Source organism: Cicer arietinum, chromosome 1 (assembly GCF_000331145.2).
Source record: "Cicer arietinum cultivar CDC Frontier isolate Library 1 chromosome 1, Cicar.CDCFrontier_v2.0, whole genome shotgun sequence".
NCBI lineage: Eukaryota > Viridiplantae > Streptophyta > Magnoliopsida > Fabales > Fabaceae > Cicer > Cicer arietinum.
In genome coordinates this window covers 24,126,410-24,150,685 of record NC_021160.2, presented here as the reverse complement: position 1 = coordinate 24,150,685, position 24,276 = coordinate 24,126,410, and the positions used below count along the sequence as shown (strand labels likewise).

The window sequence follows — 24,276 nt, the reverse complement described above, 5'->3', positions numbered from 1 at the left end:
CACTCCTTTTAATCCAAACAAATAGAAGTCTTGAATAACTTCTAATTGTTGTAAATATAGTTTGAGCTGGGTACATTTTCCTCTATTTTGAACTTTATGGCCATCTCCCACTTCTACTACATAGGCTGGAGTGTCGTCTACTTTCAGTTTCAACCTGTCCACTGAATCCTTTGCAATGAAATTGTGTGATGCCCCACAATCTATCAATATCACAACAGGTTTATCTTTTATTATTCCTCCTACCTTCCATGATTTACTAGTTGTGAGTCCTGTCATGGAGTACATTGATAATTGCAAGGAATTTAGTGTCTCTATCTCATCTTCTCCTTCTAAATCATTCACCTCATCATCCCCAGAAAAAACTGGAATTTCCAGTTTTCTCCACCTATCATGATTTCTGTGTTGTGGGCGACTGTGGTGTTCTTCCTCGTTCTCATTTTCGTCTCCCATGGAAACATTTTCTCCATTAATCCCTAATTTGGTTGCTATCGCCTCTAACGACGTCTCTGTCCTTCTCAATCGCGTCTCATTCATCTCTATACGATTGCGCATATCTTCTCGTTCTTGACGTAATTCTTCACGTTCTTGGGTCCAGTTTTCATCTTCTCTAGCCATCCTCCTCGTAACAACCATAAGCAATTTGGCAGCAGCGTGTGAGATCCCAAACCCTCAGGCACCCAGAATTGGCAGCAGCGTGTGAGATCCCAAACGAAAGAATGAATCAAGAATCAATACCCTAACCCAGAATCAATGTGATTTTGATTAGGTTTTAGTATGGAACTTTATTGAATTGAATAGAATGGAAGGGATGAAGGAATTACAGAGGATCCCGCAATCCTGTTCTGGTTCCACAACCAGTGATAACTTTCCCAATCTCTAACTAACTCTCAATTAGAACTAACATTCTATTTATAGTATTCCTAACTGCTAACTGTTTTTGTACAACTGTCAGAGAATTGCAATTAGGAAGGTTTCAACCAAACCTTCCTATTCCCTCTTCTATATACATTTTTAATAATAGGCTTTGGCCTAATCGTATCAATCGCTATCTTCGAATGAGAATTCAATTATTATGTAGCTATGTAATGTATATATCTCCACCGGCAGCTGTCTATAGGTGTTTAGGTTGTATGCACTACTCTCAATTTCTTCCCCCCAATTCTCATCAAAGTTAATTTAAAAAACTCAAGATAAGGCCTGAAAAATGAGGCACCCCTCACCTAACCTTACAATCCGGATTTAGATGGATGAGTTCGGTCCAAAATAAAATCCTAACATAGTATCAAAGTCTATTGATTTAGGTAACCAATAGTGTTGGGCGTGAGAGGGTGTGTTGGACAAAACACAACTCCCACATTTAGACATGGGATGCCATTTCCTTATTATATAGATTTGTGTGTTTTTTTTTTTGTCAACATAGTTGCCTTATCCTTGTGATTTGCATGTTCTTACTCATTTCTATTTCACACTTTATATGAATGTGATTTGAATAATGTCACGCCAAATATAAACTTCTTGAAGGTTGCTGAAATCACCCGTGTACTAAGAAGTGGTGGAGTATTTGTCGGAACCACTTTTCTTCGTTATACTTCATCAACTCCGTGGATTTTACGCCCCTTCAGAGAGGTAAGCTCTTGATAATAATTATCTTTGATCTTTTGTCATAATAACCTGTGGTGTCAAACTCTTGCATTCTGAAGATGTTCATTGAGCTTCCATTTTGTTGTGAGTTATGTTTTGTAGTGACTACATGATAATCTATAAGTCCATAAATAAGACAGTTATGTCACTCACGAAAAATAATAATTTGTTCAAATTCCGTTATGTACAAGTGTTATAGCACCACTATATCCTCTATTTAACAACATTTGTACTAAATAACTTAGCACAGAACAATAGCAATTTTTTCAAATTATGCTATGTTATATAGTGCTATTATAGTTGCTATTTAGCAACACTTCATCTATTTCATTAGTTTCCCATGAATCCCATACAAGGTGATTGAAAGGACTTTTTGTTTGCAGAGGACTTCTCAAGGCTATGGCTTTTTAAAAGAGGAAGAAATTAAAGACCTTTGCACCTCATGCGGTCTTACAAATTACTCATGCAAAATCCAGAACTCTTTTATTATGTTTACAGCTCAGAAGCCATAAAACTTTGTGATCCATTTATAAAATTGATTTTCCTACATTATAATAATTATCCATCCATATTTGTTGTATTATGTGCTTCATCTGTAAAGAAATTGTAAATAAAAATATACCAAAAATTAAAAGGTGCAAACTGGAGTGTCTTGTAAAGATTCACAGGTTGATAATCGTAACATATATTTCTTTAAATACCATTGATAAAAAAAAGTGCCTTAAATACCAATGGAAACAAATTAATTCTGAAACCGTTCAAAAAATTAATTGACATAGTTTCTTAAAAAATATAGCTGGTTATGTCATAAATATATATGAATAAAATTATTCTCAAACTAAATTGATGCACATGATATTAGCTTGTGCCTTTAGTTTTATATGCCAGAGGCAAATAATTATAATAACCAAATAGCAAAATTATATAAAAATTAATCCAAACTTTATTTGCATACCATTCAGGCATTCACCAACATATAAAAAATGAATTGATTTTTAATAAGACAAAATCCATTCATGCCTAGCGGAATATAAATGCAAAACTTCTTCTACCATGAAAGTCAATTTACTTTATCTGAAATGTTTTTTTTTTTCTTTTTTCATTCAATCGTGATAGAAGGAAAAATAATTTTAAAGTCAATTCAATAGATTTTCTATGAATCAAATTTTGTTCATATATCGTACAATAGGCTGAAAATTAAAGTGATGCAATATATTCCTTTAGTACAATCAATATAAACCTTTTTTCTTTCAGAAACATCGAAACAATCACCGAATTTTGAAGAAAAAATAGTCAAATACAATGAAGTTTCGATCAATAACATATTACCAATAATCCAAAGATGCACAAATTAATATTTATAACTAGGTTTCCAGCAAAATACGTATATATAGACAGGCATATTGCAATCATAATTTTTTTAAATACACATTGGTTGTGGTTTCAGAATCAGTAAAATTCAATTCACAGTGAGAATCATATATCAATTCAAATGTAAAGATGAATTCCAGAATTCCTGATTTTCACAAATTAAGGTTCAAATGAATTGGAATTTATTAAAAGCCTCAAAAGACAGGAAGCACCGAAAAATTTAACCATTGATTGGGAAAAGAGACAGTTTACTTGTGTAAGGTATTGGAACCAATGTATATATAGGTATATATAGAATAATGACTATTGAATTATAATTATTCTCAAATAGAACACCATTTACTCATATCAATTATATAAAATTTTAATTAATTATATAATTAAAAATCTAATTAACTGTATTATTTATTTTAATCATAGATCAATTAAGAGTTTTAATTTGATAAATAGTTAATATAATTAAATAGAGATATGTGTCAGACGTTATAATATTAAAATATAATGATTAAATAAAATATTCTAACCATCACCATTTAAATAGGTCGATATTATTTTTTTAAATGCATATAAAAATATCTCTGTTATCATATATGAATACTTTTCTGTAAATCGTGATACGTGGTTCTTTTAGAAGCTAAAAATATGACATGTGGTTATATTTGTATTGTGAATATATATAAAGTAATTTTTATTTAACAAAGTTTAAATTGAATCTTTAGATAATAGATATCTATTATGGTAGATCAATGTTATGCAACATTTAATAATAAACTTTTTAGACCCACATTTTGATCGCTTTTTGGATCAGTCTCTGTGGGAGGAGAAATTTTCGTTGGATTGGTCCTTAGCTACTTCACTAGCCTGTTTCGTTAGTTGTGCTTCCCATCTAAATATGGACCAAACAAGAAATACACTCATTCTTTTAGAAAAAATGGCGCTCATGTTTTACTTATTTATATAGAAAAGAAAAATTCATACAAAATTCAACAAACTTATAGTATTTTATCCACTTTGAACTATGACAATTTTCACCTATTCATCTTTATTTATTTACTTTTAATAAAAATTTCTTGGTTTACTGATATTACAAGTTTTTATTATTATTGGTTCTTTTTTATCACTTTGTTTATATACAAGGCAATATCATTCATCTCCGTTTTAGTTTTTTAAAATTGTAATACTGTTGGAATATAAAATTTAACATAAATATAATACTTTAATATTTTATAAAAATAAAATATAATTTTTGTTATATTTTATATGCTATTATATTTATAATTAATATCAAATTTTGTTTTTTAATAACATTAATTTTTTTAAATTATTTTGAATAACTATAAAAATTCCATCTTTATTTTTTTATCTTTTAAATAAAATATTTATAAAACAAATTATCATGTTACGTATAATCGTTGAAAATAAGAAATAAAGTACAAATAGGGTGTATCACAAAAAAAGAAAAAATACACATAGGGTGAGTACAAATATTGATGTTTATAAGAAATTATGAATCTCCGTACAAAATTTATGAATCTAGCACAGTGATTTGGTTTATTACATATCGTTCTTTTTTTAAAAAAAAATTGACCAATATATCGCATTTTATTTAAATTATTTTATTTTTTTGAATTTCAAGAAGCCGTCTCCGTCTTACGACTATTTCACATCATAAAATGCGATATCTATGACCTTTAATATAAAATAGTTAAAAAATAAAAAAATTAAAATTATATTAACATTTGTATTTTGAGATGCGACTTCATACAACAGAGAAAAATAAAATAATCGTTGATCAAAATGCTACCTCAGTTAAAAAAATTGAGAATTTTATTATATATTTTTTAAGATATATATAAAAAAGGAATATATATATATATATATATATATATAAAACCCAGTAATTTTGCAAAACAACAATTTAATAATTATTATATTTTTTATATCTATAAATAGTGATAGAATTAGAAACTTGAATTATAGTCGATATTAACAAGAAAATGAAAATTCTTCAGTCGCAAATGCACTGAAAATTTTAGATTTGCAAATCTGGTTTCGTGAATTTCATAATCACCCATTAGACATGAACATACCCTTTGAAATTATTTTCTTTTGAAATATGATTTAGTGATTCGATATTTCCCACTATCTAAACTTTTTAATTACTACCATTATTATAGTAACCATGAACTTTACATTGTATTCAGATGCATTGAACTTGAATTTAATAATAATCTTACTGTAAAAGGAATAAGATCAAACAAATTGATAATTAGACTTTATATACATATTAAGAATTTAATTTTTTATAATAAATTGATTGAATAATAAAAAAGGAAAAGATTCGGCATATATTGTTTTTATAAGCAAAAAAGGAAAAAGGACTCAGCATATGATACAATGTTGAAAGCATATTTTATATGACCACTCGAGCATTGCAGATCTATGGAAAATATAAATAATACAAATATTTAGCATATACCCCTAGCTAGCTTCATTAGCTTTTGGTACTAAGAGTCACGTCATGCATTAAGTTCCAATTTATTTCTGCTTTATTATCGGGCAAAAGCACTTCACCTCCCATCCTTCCCATTGGCTGAGTTTTAATTTAATTTAACCTGGTTCTTGTTTTATTTAATTAATTAATCTTTTTAATTCATAATGGAGACATGGCAAAGTTTTGGTTCTTTTCCGTCCTCATGTTGTGACCACATAATGGTTTATCCAATCTAACAATTTGTTTCCTCTACTAGGATGTTCTAAAGGGGTGTCCACTCATGAAAACTTTTAGGGTAGAACAAACAGATTAAGTATATAAAATTAAGTTAATGAAAGAAACAATGTTGTCCTTATTATGCACCTTTTTTATCAGATTAATAAGTACCTTGAAGTTACTGCCCATATGATAACCCGGCTAGTAGAGTTCCATGTTTTGCTGAAACCACCTATCCTAATGTCCTACTTAGGCAACTTAATATTTATATATGTCATTGCAAGTGGAATTGTATATTTATTTACCATGAAAAAATAGAAAACATTTGTATATAACTGTTAACATTCTTATAATGAAATAATTATTAACTACTAACCACTACAAAAGCCGCCGCCTCCTCTCTCCTCTAAATTATTTTATCATTTTATTTTTTTAATAAATGCTTTTTCACATTGATTAAGTTTTGTGTTATATATATATATATATAATATTTTTTTCTAGTACAACATCGATTTATTCATTATTATAGTATGGTGTTGTTGGTTTTCTCGTTTAGGTGCGGTGTACACAAAGTCAAATGACTCGTTGCATGTATTTTGAGTAAGCGGCTTATGAAGAGACTATCACCAAATTTAATAATTTTTTAGTCTTTCATATGACTTGTCAACATGTGGTTGAATTGGTCACGTCAAATACCACTTATAAATGATATAAGAGAACACCAACACGTTTTTTTTTTTTTTTTTTTTTGTAGATGAATGAGATTAAACAATTTAAATTTTGCATTATTCTTGAACAGATGCCATTTGTAGAATAAATTAATTTGTTTTTAGGATTAAGATTTTTTTATTTATTTCTCATTGGCTTTTGAAATATTCGTGTATTGTTAGTGTGTTTTTAATTTTCTTAATCATTAGGTTTTATATTAAAATATAGACGGAGAATGTCCCAACTCATAGTGGATTTGATTTTACTATTCTTATTTGCAATTTTATTTTATGCATAAACAATGCAAAAATTTGGACATGTACATCCAATCAAATCACACAAGGATATCCCTTTATTATGTTAGTTTTTAAAATATTTCAACTCATAAAGGCAAGTGGGTCTTCTAGCATAAAGACAAGTGTCTGGTCAAGAGTGCATGTATTCATACTAAAAGAACTAATATCAACGTTGATCTAGAGCAGGGGGTGTACCTGCAAGCAGTATGATGCCCAAGTAAATAAGAGTTGGAGGGAGTGCGAAGTAAAAATGAATGTGTACCTTACTTGTAGTGAGAGCGACACTTTTATTGTAGCGTCCCAGGAGAAGGATATTCGTTGAGGCGGTTATGTCATTGAGACATATTCTACCAAATTTACAGATCATTGTGTGATGGTGATTAGATACTGACAAATATTTTTAAGTCACCTAATATCTTGATGTGGATCACCAAAAAAATTGAATCCTGATTGGTAAAGATGGTCTGAACAAACCCCAACTAGCGTCCTAATTGTTCTCCTCTACCTATTGTTCCATGCCTGGAACAAATCTGAATGTCCCACCGAAAATAAGGTCATGCATGATCTGATTAATGAGAATGTAATGCACTTGAAATGCATCATTACTCTATAACACTTATAATAACTTAACAATATATTGAAAATCAAGTGGGAATCAAATCCCAAATCCCTGATCAAAGTTGGAACCAGAGGCAGAACTCTTGACCAGAGGCAGTGCATTTTGGAGTAACAGATCAAAGGAAGCATGACCAAAGACAAACTCTAACCAGAGGCAACATGACCCGAAGCATATAGGTCATTGGCAGCATAGTCAGAGTCAGAAAATATGTGACCAAAGACAGAGTCAGATGATATATATCCAGAGGCAGAATTAGAGGATACATATCTAAAGACAGATTAGAGGATACATGTCCAAAGGCAGAATCAAAGGATATGTGTATAAAGGCAGCTGGAGGAAACAAAATTAGAGGTAGCTAGAGGAAACAGAATCAGAGGCATCTAGAGGAAACTGAATCAAAGGCAAGATAAAAAGGGAAATCAGAGGCAAAAGAGAAGAAACAATTGCAGAATGCATTATTTAAAGAGCAATTAAATGGCATATTCTCAAACATTTTCTACATGTTAAAACTCTGAATTTTTCCTTCACTCTCATATTTTAATAAAACCCCATATCAAACCTTGAAAATTATTTCTAACATAAATTTAAATTTAAATCGAATTCAGAAAACTCACATGAAAAATGTGAAAACAATTTTGGGAAAAGAACTCACAGTCTGCCAAGAAGGGATTCCTATACCTCGAACTAGTTGTGGAATTTTATTGCTTTCTCAACTCTTAGCTCTTCTTCCCTTTATACTCTGGTTTGAATTTTTTGATCCCCCAGATATTGCTCCGTATCTTTTTTTAGTGTTACTTTGGTCAATTAATGGATCTCGAGAGGAAGAAATGGACATGCAAGTAGTCAGGAAAGTGTTAAAGATTTTAGAGAACTTTTGTCTTTGAAGGATTTTGTAAACAAGAAGAAAATTGATGGATGAGGGAGATGATGAACAATAACAGTGTTGTTGCTTTCAGAATGTATTGAGAGAAAGTGAGATTTGTTGGTGGAAAAGAGGGTGCAGCGGGTGGTGAAATAAAATGGAGGTTTTTGTTAGTTAAAGGTGACCATGAGTGATCAAGTGGGAATCAAATCCCAAATCCCTGATCAAAGTTGGAACCAGAGGCAGAACTCTTGACCAGAGGCAGTGCATTTTGGAGTAACAGATCAAAGGAAGCATGACCAAAGACAAACTCTAACCAGAGGCAACATGACCCGAAGCATATAGGTCATTGGCAGCATAGTCAGAGTCAGAAAATATGTGACCAAAGACAGAGTCAGATGATATATATCCAGAGGCAGAATTAGAGGATACATATCTAAAGACAGATTAGAGGATACATGTCCAAAGGCAGAATCAAAGGATATGTGTATAAAGGCAGCTGGAGGAAACAAAATTAGAGGTAGCTAGAGGAAACAGAATCAGAGGCATCTAGAGGAAACTGAATCAAAGGCAAGATAAAAAGGGAAATCAGAGGCAAAAGAGAAGAAACAATTGCAGAATGCATTATTTAAAGAGCAATTAAATGGCATATTCTCAAACATTTTCTACATGTTAAAACTCTGAATTTTTCCTTCACTCTCATATTTTAATAAAACCCCATATCAAACCTTGAAAATTATTTCTAACATAAATTTAAATTTAAATCGAATTCAGAAAACTCACATGAAAAATGTGAAAACAATTTTGGGAAAAGAACTCACAGTCTGCCAAGAAGGGATTCCTATACCTCGAACTAGTTGTGGAATTTTATTGCTTTCTCAACTCTTAGCTCTTCTTCCCTTTATACTCTGGTTTGAATTTTTTGATCCCCCAGATATTGCTCCGTATCTTTTTTTAGTGTTACTTTGGTCAATTAATGGATCTCGAGAGGAAGAAATGGACATGCAAGTAGTCAGGAAAGTGTTAAAGATTTTAGAGAACTTTTGTCTTTGAAGGATTTTGTAAACAAGAAGAAAATTGATGGATGAGGGAGATGATGAACAATAACAGTGTTGTTGCTTTCAGAATGTATTGAGAGAAAGTGAGATTTGTTGGTGGAAAAGAGGGTGCAGCGGGTGGTGAAATAAAATGGAGGTTTTTGTTAGTTAAAGGTGACCATGAGTGAGAGAGAGAGAGAGAGAGAGAGAGAGAGAGAGAGAGAATGTGGCATGTTCTTTCATTGCCACATGGACTTGTTAATGCTACTACTTTCTCATTCTACCCTTGATCTTATTTTAATATTTCTAAAAATACAACATTAACAATTAATAAAATTCTAATAATTATAATTAGTACTTAAATCTTACCAAATTTTAAGGTAGTGAGAGGGTTGTTACAATTTAGTATGTATTAAATAGATGATTTGATATCCTTAATATGTGAATTGACTTACTAAACTCCTTGAAAGTTGAATGAATTAGCTTACAAGATTGATACGATTGAAAAGAAAGATTTATTCAAGTTACTAGAGTTAGTGTTTACTGTAAGGTTCAAGGACTTTCAAGATTGAAGAGGTGTTTCAATTTAAAGGTGTTGGTTCAAATTTTCTCAAAGATGTTGCATAAAATTTTGGTTCTTTAGAGTTTAGGAAAGAACTGATTGTCTGTACAAGTGTTATAATTCAATTGTCGATAGATTTTTATAAATATTTATATTTATAAATAAATGAAGAAACTTTCATTCATGTAGAAGAATATATGCACATTCTCTACATAGTGAAGACCATGAACTAGGATAGATATATCATTGTTTTTTGTTTTTATATAAAATTTGTTCTTTGTAAATTCTATTTTTTTTCTATATTTCGTAATGTTGATTGTTATATGAAAATTTTGATTATTTAAAGTTCTATCTTTTAATCAATTAATAATTTTTTTTTGTGCAAATTTGAAATTTACTCTTTATGAATTTGTTATTACTTAATTCCTATGTGTCAATCCAATTTGAATAGTGACACTCAATTTTTTTATATAAAAATGTTTTAGTTTGAAACTCTAAAAAAGGATATGACTATCTTTTAACAAATGGCATCAAGAGTCTTTGTACCGTCTCATCTAACAAATAGCATTAAGAGTTTGGTCTCTTATTTAATACAAGTCAAATTGACTTTAAGAGTACTAAGATGTCTTCTTACGTGATTCTAAAGCCTAAGGGAGCATTTAATAGAGCACAAATCTTTAGAGGTTATGGATATCCATATCGGTAAGAATAGATGAAAAATCGATATCATTTCTTATGATTTAGATTATTGGGTAGCCATTAAAAAAGGTCGATATGTTTTAACAATTGTCTGTGATGGAATTGCCATTGATAAATTGGAAATGGATTGAATTCATTTAGACTAAAAGAAAGTTCAATATGATTGAAAAGTCAAAAATATTATCGTGTGAACGTCTACTTTAAGATAAGAAAAATATTATAAATTTTCTCATTGAAAAACTACCCAACAAATGTGGGACACTTTAGTGGTTGCACATGATGATACTGCAAAAAATAAAATATACTCGAATTAAAACACTAACACAAGAGTATTAATTGGTTAGTTTGAAGTAAGGTGAAACCATTGTGGATTTGCATAAACATTTCAAACACATTGTGAATCATTTGAATTGTCTAGGTAAAACGTTTTCAAAAGAAGATTTAATAAATAAAGTGTTAAGATGTTTAAGTAGGTATTGGAAACCTAAGGTAACAGTGATTTCGTAGTCAATGAACTTAGAAATAATGACCACAAAAACCCTATTTCACAAGTTACAAGAACATGGGAAAAAGTTGAACTGGTTAAGTGCGCGTGAAGAAAAAGGGTAAAAGAAGAAAAACAAAAGTATATCCTAGATTGGCTCAGCCTCAAAATATAAGGAGGATGAAGGATTCAACAATAGTAGTTCGTATCAACATGACTCAAGTGATGAAGCAACTAGTTTTTTTGTAAAAATGTATTGTTTGAATCAATTTGGTTTTATACTTAGAGTTTTGATGTTAACAAAAGTATTTTATGAGAATAATATATTTAACATCACAGAGTATGAAAGAAAATTCATGTTTTGAAGAATCTAAAATAAGATTTGATTCAGATTTATAATTGAAGAAAATTTAAAATAAGATTTGATTCAGATTTATAAAAAATAAAGTAAAGTTTTTTGCCAAATGGTACAATCATGTTTCTAAATTAAAAAAAATGCTTTATATGGTCTACAACAAGCTCCTCGAGAAAATTTTTACTTAAAAATGGTTTTGAAAGAAGAAATTTTTATACAACTCTTTTTTTTATAAAATTTAAAGCACCACATTTTCTTGTACATATTTACGTGACCAATATTATTTTTGGAGCAACTAATAATCATTATGTTTGATTTTCATAAATCAAACTATATATTGCAAGAAATTGCTCAATAACTTTATAATACAAAATACAAAAGAAATCTTAACTCCAATGAAGACCTCCAATGAACACTTCATGTTATCTTAATAATAAAGATAAATGAAGTAAGTTGATTGAGGTAAATGAGTATAGAGATATGATAGGTTCTCTCCTCTATCTCAGTGCTAATTGTCCTGATAATATGTTCAGTGAGTGTATGTGTGCTTGCTATCAAGTAAATCTAAAAGACTCACATCTTTATGCTGCCAAACACATAATGAGATACCTCATTAGTACACAAAATATGTGTTGATGGTACACTAAAGGTGGTTATTTCACTTTGGTCTAGTACTTGGATTTTGATTTAGTAAGAAACTAGCCGGTGTGACTTTGTCCATTGTCAAAATAGAATATGTTATCGTCAATACTTGTTGTACTCAAATTATTTGGGTGAAACATCAGTTAAATTATTATGGATTTCATCTTAAAGTTGTTCCAGTCATATGCGCGTCACTAGTGCTATAAACCTCATGAAAAATCCGATTTACTACTCTCGAACCAAACACATTAAAATTAGAAATCATTTTATAAAATATCAATCATTTTCAGAAAGAAAGGGACTGCTTGATTGAATTTTTGGAAACATCTAAGCAACTTGCATATATTTTTGTCTTTCAAATATTTTTTGTTCTCAATTTTATTCCTTATTTTTAAACAAAAAATCCATGTGTCAAATTACTTTTTTTTTATGACGTGATATTATTAAAACCTTAAAATATGATTAACTTCTAAAAAATATCATTAATTTAATAACTTAATCATTAAATATTTAATTTAACTCTGTAATCTTTAACTTGGAGATAGATAAATTAATAAATATTAAATATTAATTAAATATTAAATGGTTAAACTCTCTATTTTCTTGTTGACAAATTGGGGAAGATGTCAACTCAAATTTGATATCGCTCTTACTTAAATAACCCTCACCTAAAAGTTTATTATAAGAGTACAAATATGTTGTGTGGACTGTGTGAATATGTATGACCATAAACCACCCAACAATGCACATGGCATATATGATGATAGCCAAGAAGCAACAGCCAGCTAGCACATCATCTTATTAATTAAGTATTCAAAATTATAATAACAGAGAGGCAGAGATTCCCAATATTTTACAACTCACGAATACAATCATAATATTTATGTTAAGTATTATGAGAGGACACCAATAGGACAAAAGCATCATTATCTTGAGCTTACTTTCGTGACAAGCAAAAACTAAGAAGATGCCACGAAAAACTAGAAGCAAACACGTAGCGGAATCTCAAAACTAGGATCCGCGGATAATTCAAACCGTGGAATGTGAATAGTTTAATAATGTGGATTTTTTCTTGTTTCGACAAGAAAAGCTAACGATGCTGTATTTTGGCTTTCATTAGACTACACTTATTAAGATGCTGTTGGCATTGGTTTTTTATATATATATATATTGTGCTTTTGTGTATCATTTATTTATTATTATTCATAAATTAATAATAAAAAAATAACCGTGTCAAAGTATCGTTCCTTCGTGAGAGAACGGTGATGACAACTTGGCATATCTCCAACAGTGAACTCACCGAAAACTGAAGGTTACGTAATTACACCTGACATCCGTTGGAGATGCTCTAAGAACCTGAGACGAACTCATCCGTATTGCCTAACTCAACATATCCAAATTGTTAAAAGTGTATGCAATATTTCAATTTATTTCTTTTCTATTCTATTTTAAATGTTATAATATCTGAATTTATAAAAATTTCAAACACATTTTCAACTATATCTTTTGTTAGTAACTTTACAGACAAAAATAACTAACGAAAAATATATTTAAAGACTAAATAAGTTAACAAATGACCGCTACAAAAAAATAGACATATACCTACAGAAGCTTATAATGACAAAATTAAAAACTGTAAGTATAGATAAGCTATCCCTACAAATAAATTAATTGTTGTTGGTATAAGTGTCTTATACCTTAAGTGACATAAATTTGTCACTAATTGTTATAGTTACACGCTTAAATCCATGGCTATAGACATCAAAATTGAAAAATAGATATTTTTAAAGGAGCCAAAATCTTAATTGTTTGTGAAAATAATTTTGTACAAATTTTTCATGATAAGCCAAAAAAATTAGACAAAATCTTAATTTTTTCAATGGGGGCAAAAGAATTTCAATTAAGATAAAATCTAAATATTTTCAATTGATTCGTGTTTTTTAAAACCTTAAGTATGTGATTCACATCTTTACATTTCTATTAAATTTTTCTATTTTCCTTCTGTCAAAAATTCCAATTCAATTATTTATTAAGGTTGATTCAAATTTGAAGTTCATTTTGCAATTTAACTTTTAAGCTTTTACTCATGTATGTTTTGTTAAGTCATTTTTATTTTCATTAACTTTGGTGTCTTTTATAATTCAACGGTCTTTCTACAGTTAATTTGTTTATTCAAAATTAACTATCCAAAAATCCTTTTTGAACCAATTTTAGCTTTAAAACATGAAGTCATTTTGGATTCATTTGCAAAATTACCTCTGGTACAAATAAGTTTACCTTCTAACTTGTATGGACTCCCACAGTTGTACTGATTAAATATTGTTGTTGAATCTGATGTTGTTGTTGAATATCATGTTCTTCACTTGGTTTGAATTGTGAAGTATGATGAAGCTAGTGCATCGGAATCAGGATAATGTTTGTTGCACTTTGATATTGTGGCTGAGTTGCTTTGTTAATGATAATGTTTGCATGATCTTCCATTTTTAAAAAGACAAAAATCAGATGACACCATGAAAGTTCCTTTTTTAATGGATTGATTATACTTAGCAAGTTGTGCATTCGAATTTTCAACTTGTTAATTTTTTAGGACTTGCATTATGTGCTTGAGGGAAAATCAATATGGAAAATCCAAAGACAATTATAAGGTACGATCTGATCTTGTAGATATGGGCATAAGAAGTATGATTCATCCTCAACCAAGTCCTAATATAACTACAACGCGTTTGCCTAGAGCATGTTATCAAATGACTAACAAAGAAAATGAATCTTTTCTAAGCATTCTCAAGAATGTAAAAACTCCAGATGAATGCTCATCATACATCCCAGTTTGTTTGCATGTCAAGCAACACAAGATTTTTGGATTAAAAAGTTACGATTGTCATGTTTTGATGCAAGAGCTTCTTCTAGTAGCATTACGGGGTTCATTGCCATATAAAGTCACTTCAGTGTTGGTTGATCTTTGCAATTTCTTTAAGCAAATTTGTTCTAAGGTAGTTAATATGGAGTTTCTATCACAATTGGAGTCTCAAATAGTTATCACACGTTGTCAGTTGGAAACAATTTTTCCTCCTTCATTTTTTACTGTTATGATTCATTTGGTAGTTCATTTGGCACACGAAGCACAAGTTGCTGGACTGGTTCAATATCGATGGATGTATCTGATTGAGAGGTATGAATGGTTTATAAAAATTGGTTTAATTAAAAGTGTTAAACAAGTTTTTTTGAATGTTGACAACATAGATATATTAAATTTTCTTCACTTTCAGGTTTCTTCTTACTCTTAAGTCATTTGTACGTAATAGAGCTCATCCAGAAGGATCAATTGCAGAAGGATGTTTTGTCAATGAATGTTTGATATTTTGTTCGCAATATCTATTTGGGGTAGAAACTAGGTTCAATAGACCTAGTAGAAATGATGATGAAATCTCTGGAAGGACAAGTAAGTCATATATATTATGAGTAATATATTAAATAGTTTATTATTTAGACTAATATTTTGTATCAATTGTAGAAAATAAGTAAAATTAATAAGCAAAATCGTGCTAAGTTTGAAGATGTTCATTGTATGGGTTCAAAAAATATCCCAAAGTTTATTGATAAAAAGGTTTATTTCTATTTGTATTTTCATGGCTTTAATTTGAATTAAAAAATGAAATGCATTTAACTTGTTTGTTTGGTTGTAGATAAAAAAGGGCAAAGGAGTGTTGCCTGGACATAAAGAGATTTACATTGATACCTGCACTTGTAAAGACGGATCAATTGTCAATGAAAAGGCTGCAAGATTGATTGTGAGTTTTGATAATAATTAAATGGTATCAATATATAAAACGTGTACAAATTAAGTTTGACAAATTGTTGAATTTTATTTTGATTTGTATGATGATTTTATTGGTTTTTTACTAGACCTTTTAGGAGATGTTGTACTTGTTAGCTATATGCAGTATTGAAGTTTTTTAATTGGATCTTATTGTAGTACTACATGCTTTGAATGTCAATTTCAATTTGGTATTTTCAATCCTTAATAATTTTTATTTTATTTTTTAGGAGGAACTAAAAAAACATAGTAATGAGGCTAGAACTTCTCAATCAACCCAAGACACACAAGGTTCTATGTCTTAGAAGGATGACATATTTTATCAAGTACAAGGACCTGATAAGATTCCTCATTCTAAAAAATCAAAGGTTTGTGTATCTGAAAATGAAGAGTTGCGCGAAAGAGTTAAGAATATGGAAAGCTTGTAAGCAAATGTGATGACTTTAATTCAAAATCGATTTTCTGGAGAAGATGTGAATGATATAATACAAGTTGCAAGACAGGTATATCATAAGTTATTAATCTTATCAAACTAGCTTCATAAGTTCCATACTCATATTTTTCATAAGTAATATTTTCTATTTTTTGTGATAGGTTCCTGATGCTACTAGTGCTCAAAACCATTTGAATTCACTTAGTCCAAACAACAATGAAAATAATGAAAATGGTAATTAGATAGTATTAGTCAATTTTGACTAAAATCATTAATATTTTCTCTATTTCATTAGTAATATTTTTATATTAAACCGTGTATTTATTCATTTGTTATTTTATTGATTGTAGGTGAAGATTAAAAGCTAATTTGTTGTTGAAGATGAAATATTGGCAATTTAGTGGATTCAATTTCTTAATGTTTTTTGAGATTGTTATGTATGACAAGATGTCTATTTTAAATGTTAGTAAGACGTTTTCCACTACTAAGTAAAAATACACTACAGTGCATTATGACGAACATTGTTTAACTATTGTTTTATCATTGTAAGACTTTTATGTTAATTTTTAATATATACGATGAACACTTTTTATTTTATTTTGACTCTTAAATATATATATATATATATATATATATATATATATATTTCTTTGTGTATTTATATTTGGTTAATTTTATAAAATAAAATTTTAAATTATTATATAATTTTTATTGATAACAAAAGATTAATATTTATAGCAAATTTGTTACTGTTAAAACCTATACCAACAAAAATAAGTTGTCACTTAAATGTGTAGCAACAGAATCAAAACCGTAGGTATAACTTTTAAAAATTATGGCTAAAGTATATACCAACGGTGAAATGTCCAGGTAAAATCAAATATTTACCGCAACGGAAAATTTTTTGTCACTATATCCTGTAGCCACGGAGAAAATTCGTAGGTATTGGGTAATTATATACCACGAAAAAAAACCCCGTCGATATAGGTAATTTTGGCTATCCCTATGATTTTTATGCTTTTACCTATGAATTTTCACTGTCACTAAACGTAAAATTTCTTGTAGTGGACATATTTAAAGATCAAAATGATTAATAACATAGATTTATTTTTGTAATTTTAAAACATTTCAAAACGATTATAACAACACTCACATATTTTATAAAAAAAAAATATCAAAATATAGTAGAGGCAAAATCTATAACATAAACTTTTCTCTTTGTGATAACAATTTTTGAAAGTACTAAATACTAAAAATGTTTTTTTTTTTCTATTCAAAATCAAATCAAGTGTAGGTCATTGTTCACACAATTCAAAAAGTAGGTTCGGCTTTGGTAACTAGTGTATACCCATGAGATCCACACATAAAATTATTTGTTATCTATTGTTAGAATATGATGTAAATATAAAAAATTACGTATTGTGAGAACCACATGTTGTGCTCGATTTATTTGCTTCCCCACCAAAAATTATAGATATGACACTCCAACTCTTCATAAATACTTTTAGGTATAAGAAAACAACTCATTACATATGTTGGAATTGTTTGCTCCACTGCTTTGATAAGAGTCCTCCGTCCCACAAATGATAAGTTTTTTCCTTCCAACCTTTGAGTTTTTTTTTCCATATTATGACTTATATAAATTTGAACGTAGTCTTCTTAGATCTTCCCATAGTCGTGGGTAAACCAAGATATTTACTATGACTCTCAACCTCCTTCATAGAGATGATAGAAGAGAATCTACTTCTATTAGAATCTAAGAATTTTTTTTTTGTGTGTGCTGAAAACGAGTTCTTTTTAGTTTTGATTTATGAGTTGAGTTGAAGCTGATTGGTATAACTCAAAAATATGCAATAGCTCCTTAGCTTCATGTTGATTTGCTCTGCAAAATATAAGACTATCGTTATCATAGAAATGATGAGTAATTTTCGAAGCTCGTTTATTAATTTTAATGACATGAATAATATTATTTCTTTGCACACGAAGAAGAAGCCCCGAGAACACTTCAACACAAATGATATACAAATATGGGGTCTCTTTTTCTAAGACGATGTTGCAGAAAAAAAACTAGTAGTGGGGGAACCATTAATGAGAATAGAAAAGGAAACAAAAGAAACATATTTCGTAATAGTATTAACTATATTACTAGAAAACCCCATAACCAACATAGGGTTTTTCAAAAAGGCCTACTCCAATTCGGTCATAAGCTTTGGCCATATCAAGTTTAACACTAACAAAGCCCTTTGAGCGATGACACTTATGATTCATAAAATGAAAATACTCACAAGCAATCATAGTGGTATCCATAATAAGCATGTAAGGTATAAAGGCCCTTTGAAAAACACAAATGTTATTCAGTAATCTTAATTTGAGCAGTAGTGTTGGAATTCTGCTTCTTCAGATGTAAAAGATTTAATCTATGTTGCATCTCCTTTATCCTATTAGGAATTTTCCCAAATCTACAGTTCCCCCGTTTGAGCAAAACTAATTTGATTATTAGACCAAGTGTATTTGTTGCCATTAAAGCCCAAATCTAGCAAGCTACAATATTGGATAGAGTTCCTAAAGCTATTAGTGATTTGATTATCAATTAAGTTGCCTCCCATTTCTCATATTAGGAAAGTACAAAGTTAAAATCACCAAACACCAACCAATTTGGATTCTAAATTGAACTATAGAGGCAGTTAAACAGTAACCCAAACATTTTGAGTGTAAACACTTTGAGAGAATTTTATATCCTGGGAAGACTCTATCATTTATGATGCATTATTTAGTTAACTTGTCCTCTTGTTTACCTTGGTTGTGATAAAAAAAAAAAAAACTATTCATGATTACCTTAAGCTAGAAATATTTTTTTTTCTCTCACCACTTTGCATTCATAAGAATATTTGGAATCGCATGCAATGCTTTACTCGGAGTGCAACAGTTTAAGTGTGCGGTAATTTGATCATAGCATTTGGGCACATGTTTCTAACTTTTTAATTTGGTATTTTAAAAGCTCTTTATAGCTTAGAATGATTTTTTTAACTTGCTTTTAAACTTTGGGTTGAAATTGAATTACAATTTTATTATTTGCATTTTCACCCTTGCTCGCTCTACAGGTCATAACTTGAGCTCTGGATATCGGATAGGCGCATATGAGCAGGCAATGGAAAGCTAAAAATCAGAGCTACAACTTTTATGTTAGAATAAAAGCCCAATGCTGAACTTTACTATACTTAAATTACAAATTTCATAATCTGGACTTTTGTAATAATTTTAAATAGCGGGCCACTTGTTGTTAAACCCTAAACACTATATAGCCCAAGATCGGATACTATATATTGGGAGTTTTCTTTCTTTTCTACGGATGAAATTTTAGGATTCAGATTGTTACAAGGAATAAACACTTTTTATTTTAATTTCATGGAAGACTAATTTTATAAAATTAATCCACGAGTTTAGGGTTTCATCAACACCTTGAGATTCAAGTTACATTGTCAATTTCGCTTTATGATTCTATTTCTGTTTATTTGATTATATTGACATTTTGATTGCTTAAATTGAATTTCAATAGGATCGATTAAATTCATTTGACAAAATTTAGTTTCGGTTTCTAATTTAATTAATTTATAATATTACGACGTTTGATTGTTAATTGTAATATGTTGATGATTGTGATGCTTAATTCAGCCAACGAAACCGAATTCACATAGGATTGATTACGCTTGTTTAATCAATTCTATAGTCAAATAAGAATAGAATCACGAATTATAAATTAAACTCATTGATAGAATCTGTGATAGGTCTGAAACTCGAATAAGTGGATTAATCGTTTTGCTCATCTGTTAAAACAAAAATTTAAAAAACCCCATTTCTAATTTCAGCTTTCAATTCGGTTAATATTATTATATCAGAAGTCATTGCGAAACGACTCGAGTTATTACCTCTATTTACATTTTATCAATTGTATTTGACCCGTGTGCGACATCAGATCAAATTGGTGTTGTTGTCGAGGACTCTCTTATAACAATATTAACCAGTTTTAGAGTATTACTAACCATCCTAACAATTGTTTCTTCCTATTTTGTTGCTCTACCGGTCGGATAGACTTGTGCCTAACTCGTACGCACGTTGCTAGTAAAAAAAAACATATTTTCAGGCGATTGTCTCGCATTTCTCCGAAATTTCACCAGAAAATAAAAAAAAAATCAAGGAATATTACTTCCCTATAAGGGCCGGATTACGGGAAACGACGCTCAAAATCACAAATTCCATCGTTTATACCCTTTTTCAAATTTTTGAATTTTCATATTCTCCAAAAATTCTAAAAAATATTTGCGTTGCCTTTATTTGATTTTTAGGAATTTTGGGTGGTATTTTTATATTTTTTGGATTTTATTTGATAGGGTTTTCAATTTTTTACTTTAATTTTAGCGATAGGGAGATTGTTGAAATTTTCAGAATTTTGATTTTGCATTGCATTGTTATGATGATGCATTACTAGGGCTAGTTTTGCAAATATGCATTCTCTTGAACCTGAAATAGATAGGATATTTCATTTACATGGTAGACTTAATAGAGATACTAGCGTTAATGAGTCAAAGTCAAATAGTGAAAGTGACAACTTACTACAAAATATGGTTGATGTGAATAATAGAACTTTAAGACAACTTGCTGCACCTAATGTCAATTATAATGCATTGTGTATCACATATCCTGAAGTTACTGTACCATTTGAACTTAAATTTGGTTAAATACACTTGTTTCTAAAGTTTAATGGTCTTACAGATGAGGATCCCCACAAATACTTGAAGGAATTCCATGTTGTGTGTTCTACCATGAAGTCTCAAGGATTCACAAAAGACCATATTAAGCTGTAAGCCTTCCCATTTTCACTCCAAGATGCTGCCAAGGACTAGTTATACTACCTTCAACCAGGTTTTGTTACAAGTTAGAATGATCTCAAGAAATTGTTTCTAGAAAAATTCTTCCTTGCCTCAAGACCTGCTTCAATCAGAAAAGAAATATGTGGCATTAGGCATATTGACAGGGAATCATTACATGAGTATTATGAGAGATTCAAGAAATTAGTGTCAAGTTGTCCTCATCACCAGATTTCTGAACAATTTCTCATCCAATATTTTTATGAAGGCTTGCTACCTATGGATAGAAGCATTTTGGAAATAATAAACTTATCTCCACACGGTGCAGAATAGCTGGAGGGTATGTATCAATTACAGGAGGCAAAACCAGACAGCTAGAAATGATCATTTTCCTTTACCATTCATTGATCAGATGCTTGAACGGTTGGTTGGTAAGTCACATTATTGTTTTCTTGATGGTTTTTCTTGTTATTTTCAAATCCATATTGCACCAGAGGACCAAGAAAAGACCATATTCACCTGCCCTTTAGGCACATTCGCCTATAGGAGGTTGTGGTTTGGCCTATGCAATGCTCCTGGCACTTTCCAATGCTGCATGATTAGTATTTTCTCTAACTTGAAAGAAAATTGTATTGAAGTTTCCATGGATGATATTACTATGTATGGTTCCTCATTTGATGCATGCTTAAACAATTTAGATAGAGTTTTGCATAGATGTATTTAAACTAACTTTGTGCTGAATTATGAAAAATGTCATTTTATGGTTGAACAAGGCATAGTTTTGGGACATGTGATCTCTAATAATAGGATTGAAGTGGATCCTGCCAAGATTGATGTGATTTCTAATTTTCCTTACCCATCTTGCAACTGCGAGATTCGTTCTTTTCTTTGCCATGCAGGTTTTTACAGGTGCTTTATCAAGGATTTCAGCAAGATAGCTCTTCTGCTGTCAAATTTGCTGCAAAAAGATGTCAGTTTCATCTTTGATGACAAATGCAAGAAGGTGTTTGATTTCTTAAAGGCATCACTGATCTCTACTCCCATAATTCAGCCACCCAATTGGACCCTCCTTTTTGAAATTAAGTGTGATGCTAACACTCATTAGTGACTCATATGGTTATTAATGAGGTTACCCGGTCTTACATAGTTTATTATAGGATTGATCTTAACATTGTTCGAGAGATGATGAATGATATAAATATGAATATACTACTGCTTAGGGTTGATATGACCATGACATGATAGAACATATAGGCTCGCATGAGCAAAGTTAAGAACACTGTCGAGTTTATAGGGCACACAAGGTTGTTCTGTTGCTTGAACCCCGACAAGGATTATTGTTATTTCATGCTTGGCAAGACTTGTTTAATGGAAATCGACTTATAACATTTAGGCTCCACAAGAAGATAAGTTTTGTCTAACCGGTATTTGGGGATATGGAATGTCCATTGTGATCGTTACGATCCCACCGTTTTGGTAAATCAGAGCAGAAGATAAGTCAGCAGAACCATTTCTAACTATTGTCTATTTAACAAGGTTCACTGTGGGAGGGGTCGTGGGCGAGCATGGAGAACTATTGGTGGGCATCTAAGGTCTAAGGATAATAAGGGTACGGAGTTATTGTTGGTGCATAGAAGACCCTAGAAGAATTCAAAATAAAACTAGACTTAAAACTAAGACATATATAATTAAAAGGTATCTCAATCACAAGATTCACCAAAGTCTCTATAAGAGATTTTAGTTACTCATTACATATAGAAAATAAAGCAAATAATAATAGTGTTCATCAAACTAAGAGATCAAAAATAAAACTTTAAAAGATGAACTTTTGCTCCTAAATTTAAGATGTTTTTCTCCAACTCCAACCACTCAAAAATTTCTAAATGTATATTTTCTTTTTCTCTCAAACTCCCACGTAAAGTCGGTTTCTAAATTTTTCTATGATGTTGTGCGCCTCCCACTTTTCATTCTTTGTTTCCTCCTTATATGATAGAGCAAATCTTAACTTAAGCAACAAACTAAATAACAAAAAAATATATCTTTCCATCTTCTGCCAATCCTTCATCAATCTATAATATATTATAATAAATAGTTTAAAAAAAAATGTAAATAATATATATATATATATATGCTTAATTGTAATTTTGATCTTAAGTGATTTACACATTAAATTTGTATTTTTTTAATCTTTACTGCATAATAAAGAGCAAATTAAATTAGAAGTTTATATATAACATATAATTGCTTTTAAAACTGCTCATAATAATCCTAAAAATGCACTAAATTTTAGTTTATTAGGTACCTACAAGCCCTTCAATGCTCAAGTCAATAGTTGATTATTTTGGTGCAGGAAATCTGGCACGAAACATGTGCTGCTAGTTGATTAATGATCAACGGTCCTAAAGGACTAGGCGCGAATTTGGCGCCTCAAACGAGTCCAGTGATATAACATGCCTTGAGGTTAGCCTTCACAAGATTGGGCTAAGGCCTAACGGGTGTCGCGTATTTTTCCTGAGTATGTTCTAGAATAGTCGCCCCCAAGGCTCTAGTTTAGATGTCTGAAATAGAAAATTGAGTTGTCTGTCACTCATTTGTTGGTGTTGGGGCAGATGTTTGTCCTTTGTTACTACTAGGACAAATGGACATCATTTGTTATCGTTGGAACAAGTGCTCGGGTGTAAGTTAGGACCGAGGAAATCCATTCGTATGAAATTCTTGTGCTCATTGTTAAGTCGTGTCGCCTTTATGTGACGTGTTCTTATCAGCAAATGATGTCACTTTTGAGGCACGAGAAATTTTGAAAAGTTGTGAAGTTAGCGAAGTGATTAAAAGGAAAATGCATGGGGTGTGTGAAATGTTTGTCTCAACATTTTTTTCCTCTAGTATGTCATGTGGCTAGGTTTTAGTAAGTAATGATCACCATTAGGTAATATGGGGATTGCACATTTTCCCAAGGTCCATCCTAGTCGTTTGTGTTTTGCCAAGGTTCATCTTGTTCCTTTGTATATTTCTTCTTATTTTCTTCCCTATCAAACTCTAGTAACACCGTTATTGTTCCTTTATTGAAACGAGTGTTATAGTGAAGTTCCATCCTTGTGCTACTCAAATTGTCATCAAGTTTCAACCTTCAATATTTTCTTATTTAGGTTTGCCAAGTCTGCTTTTTTTTTTTTTTTTG

The 24,276-nt window shown here is 30.4% G+C and overlaps 1 protein-coding gene and 1 long non-coding RNA gene across 2 annotated transcripts in view; both read left to right on the top strand.

Moving 5' to 3' along the window:
* The window catches only part of LOC101501739 (uncharacterized methyltransferase At2g41040, chloroplastic), a 14,579-nt gene extending 12,240 nt beyond the window's left edge, over positions 1 to 2,339 (top strand). Inside the window, exons 7-8 of the mRNA XM_004488413.4 lie at positions 1,522 to 1,626; positions 2,025 to 2,339. Of these exons, the coding sequence (XP_004488470.1) occupies positions 1,522 to 1,626; positions 2,025 to 2,153 (234 nt within the window). The 3' untranslated portion in view covers positions 2,154 to 2,339. The remainder of the gene's footprint in view (positions 1 to 1,521; positions 1,627 to 2,024) is intronic.
* Positions 2,340 to 16,132: 13,793 nt separating this feature from the next.
* On the top strand, positions 16,133 to 16,678 carry LOC113786311 (uncharacterized). The gene is made up of 3 exons (XR_003472527.2): positions 16,133 to 16,303; positions 16,395 to 16,467; positions 16,584 to 16,678. It is a non-coding gene; the product is annotated as an uncharacterized lncRNA (long non-coding RNA).
* Positions 16,679 to 24,276: the final 7,598 nt, after the last annotated feature.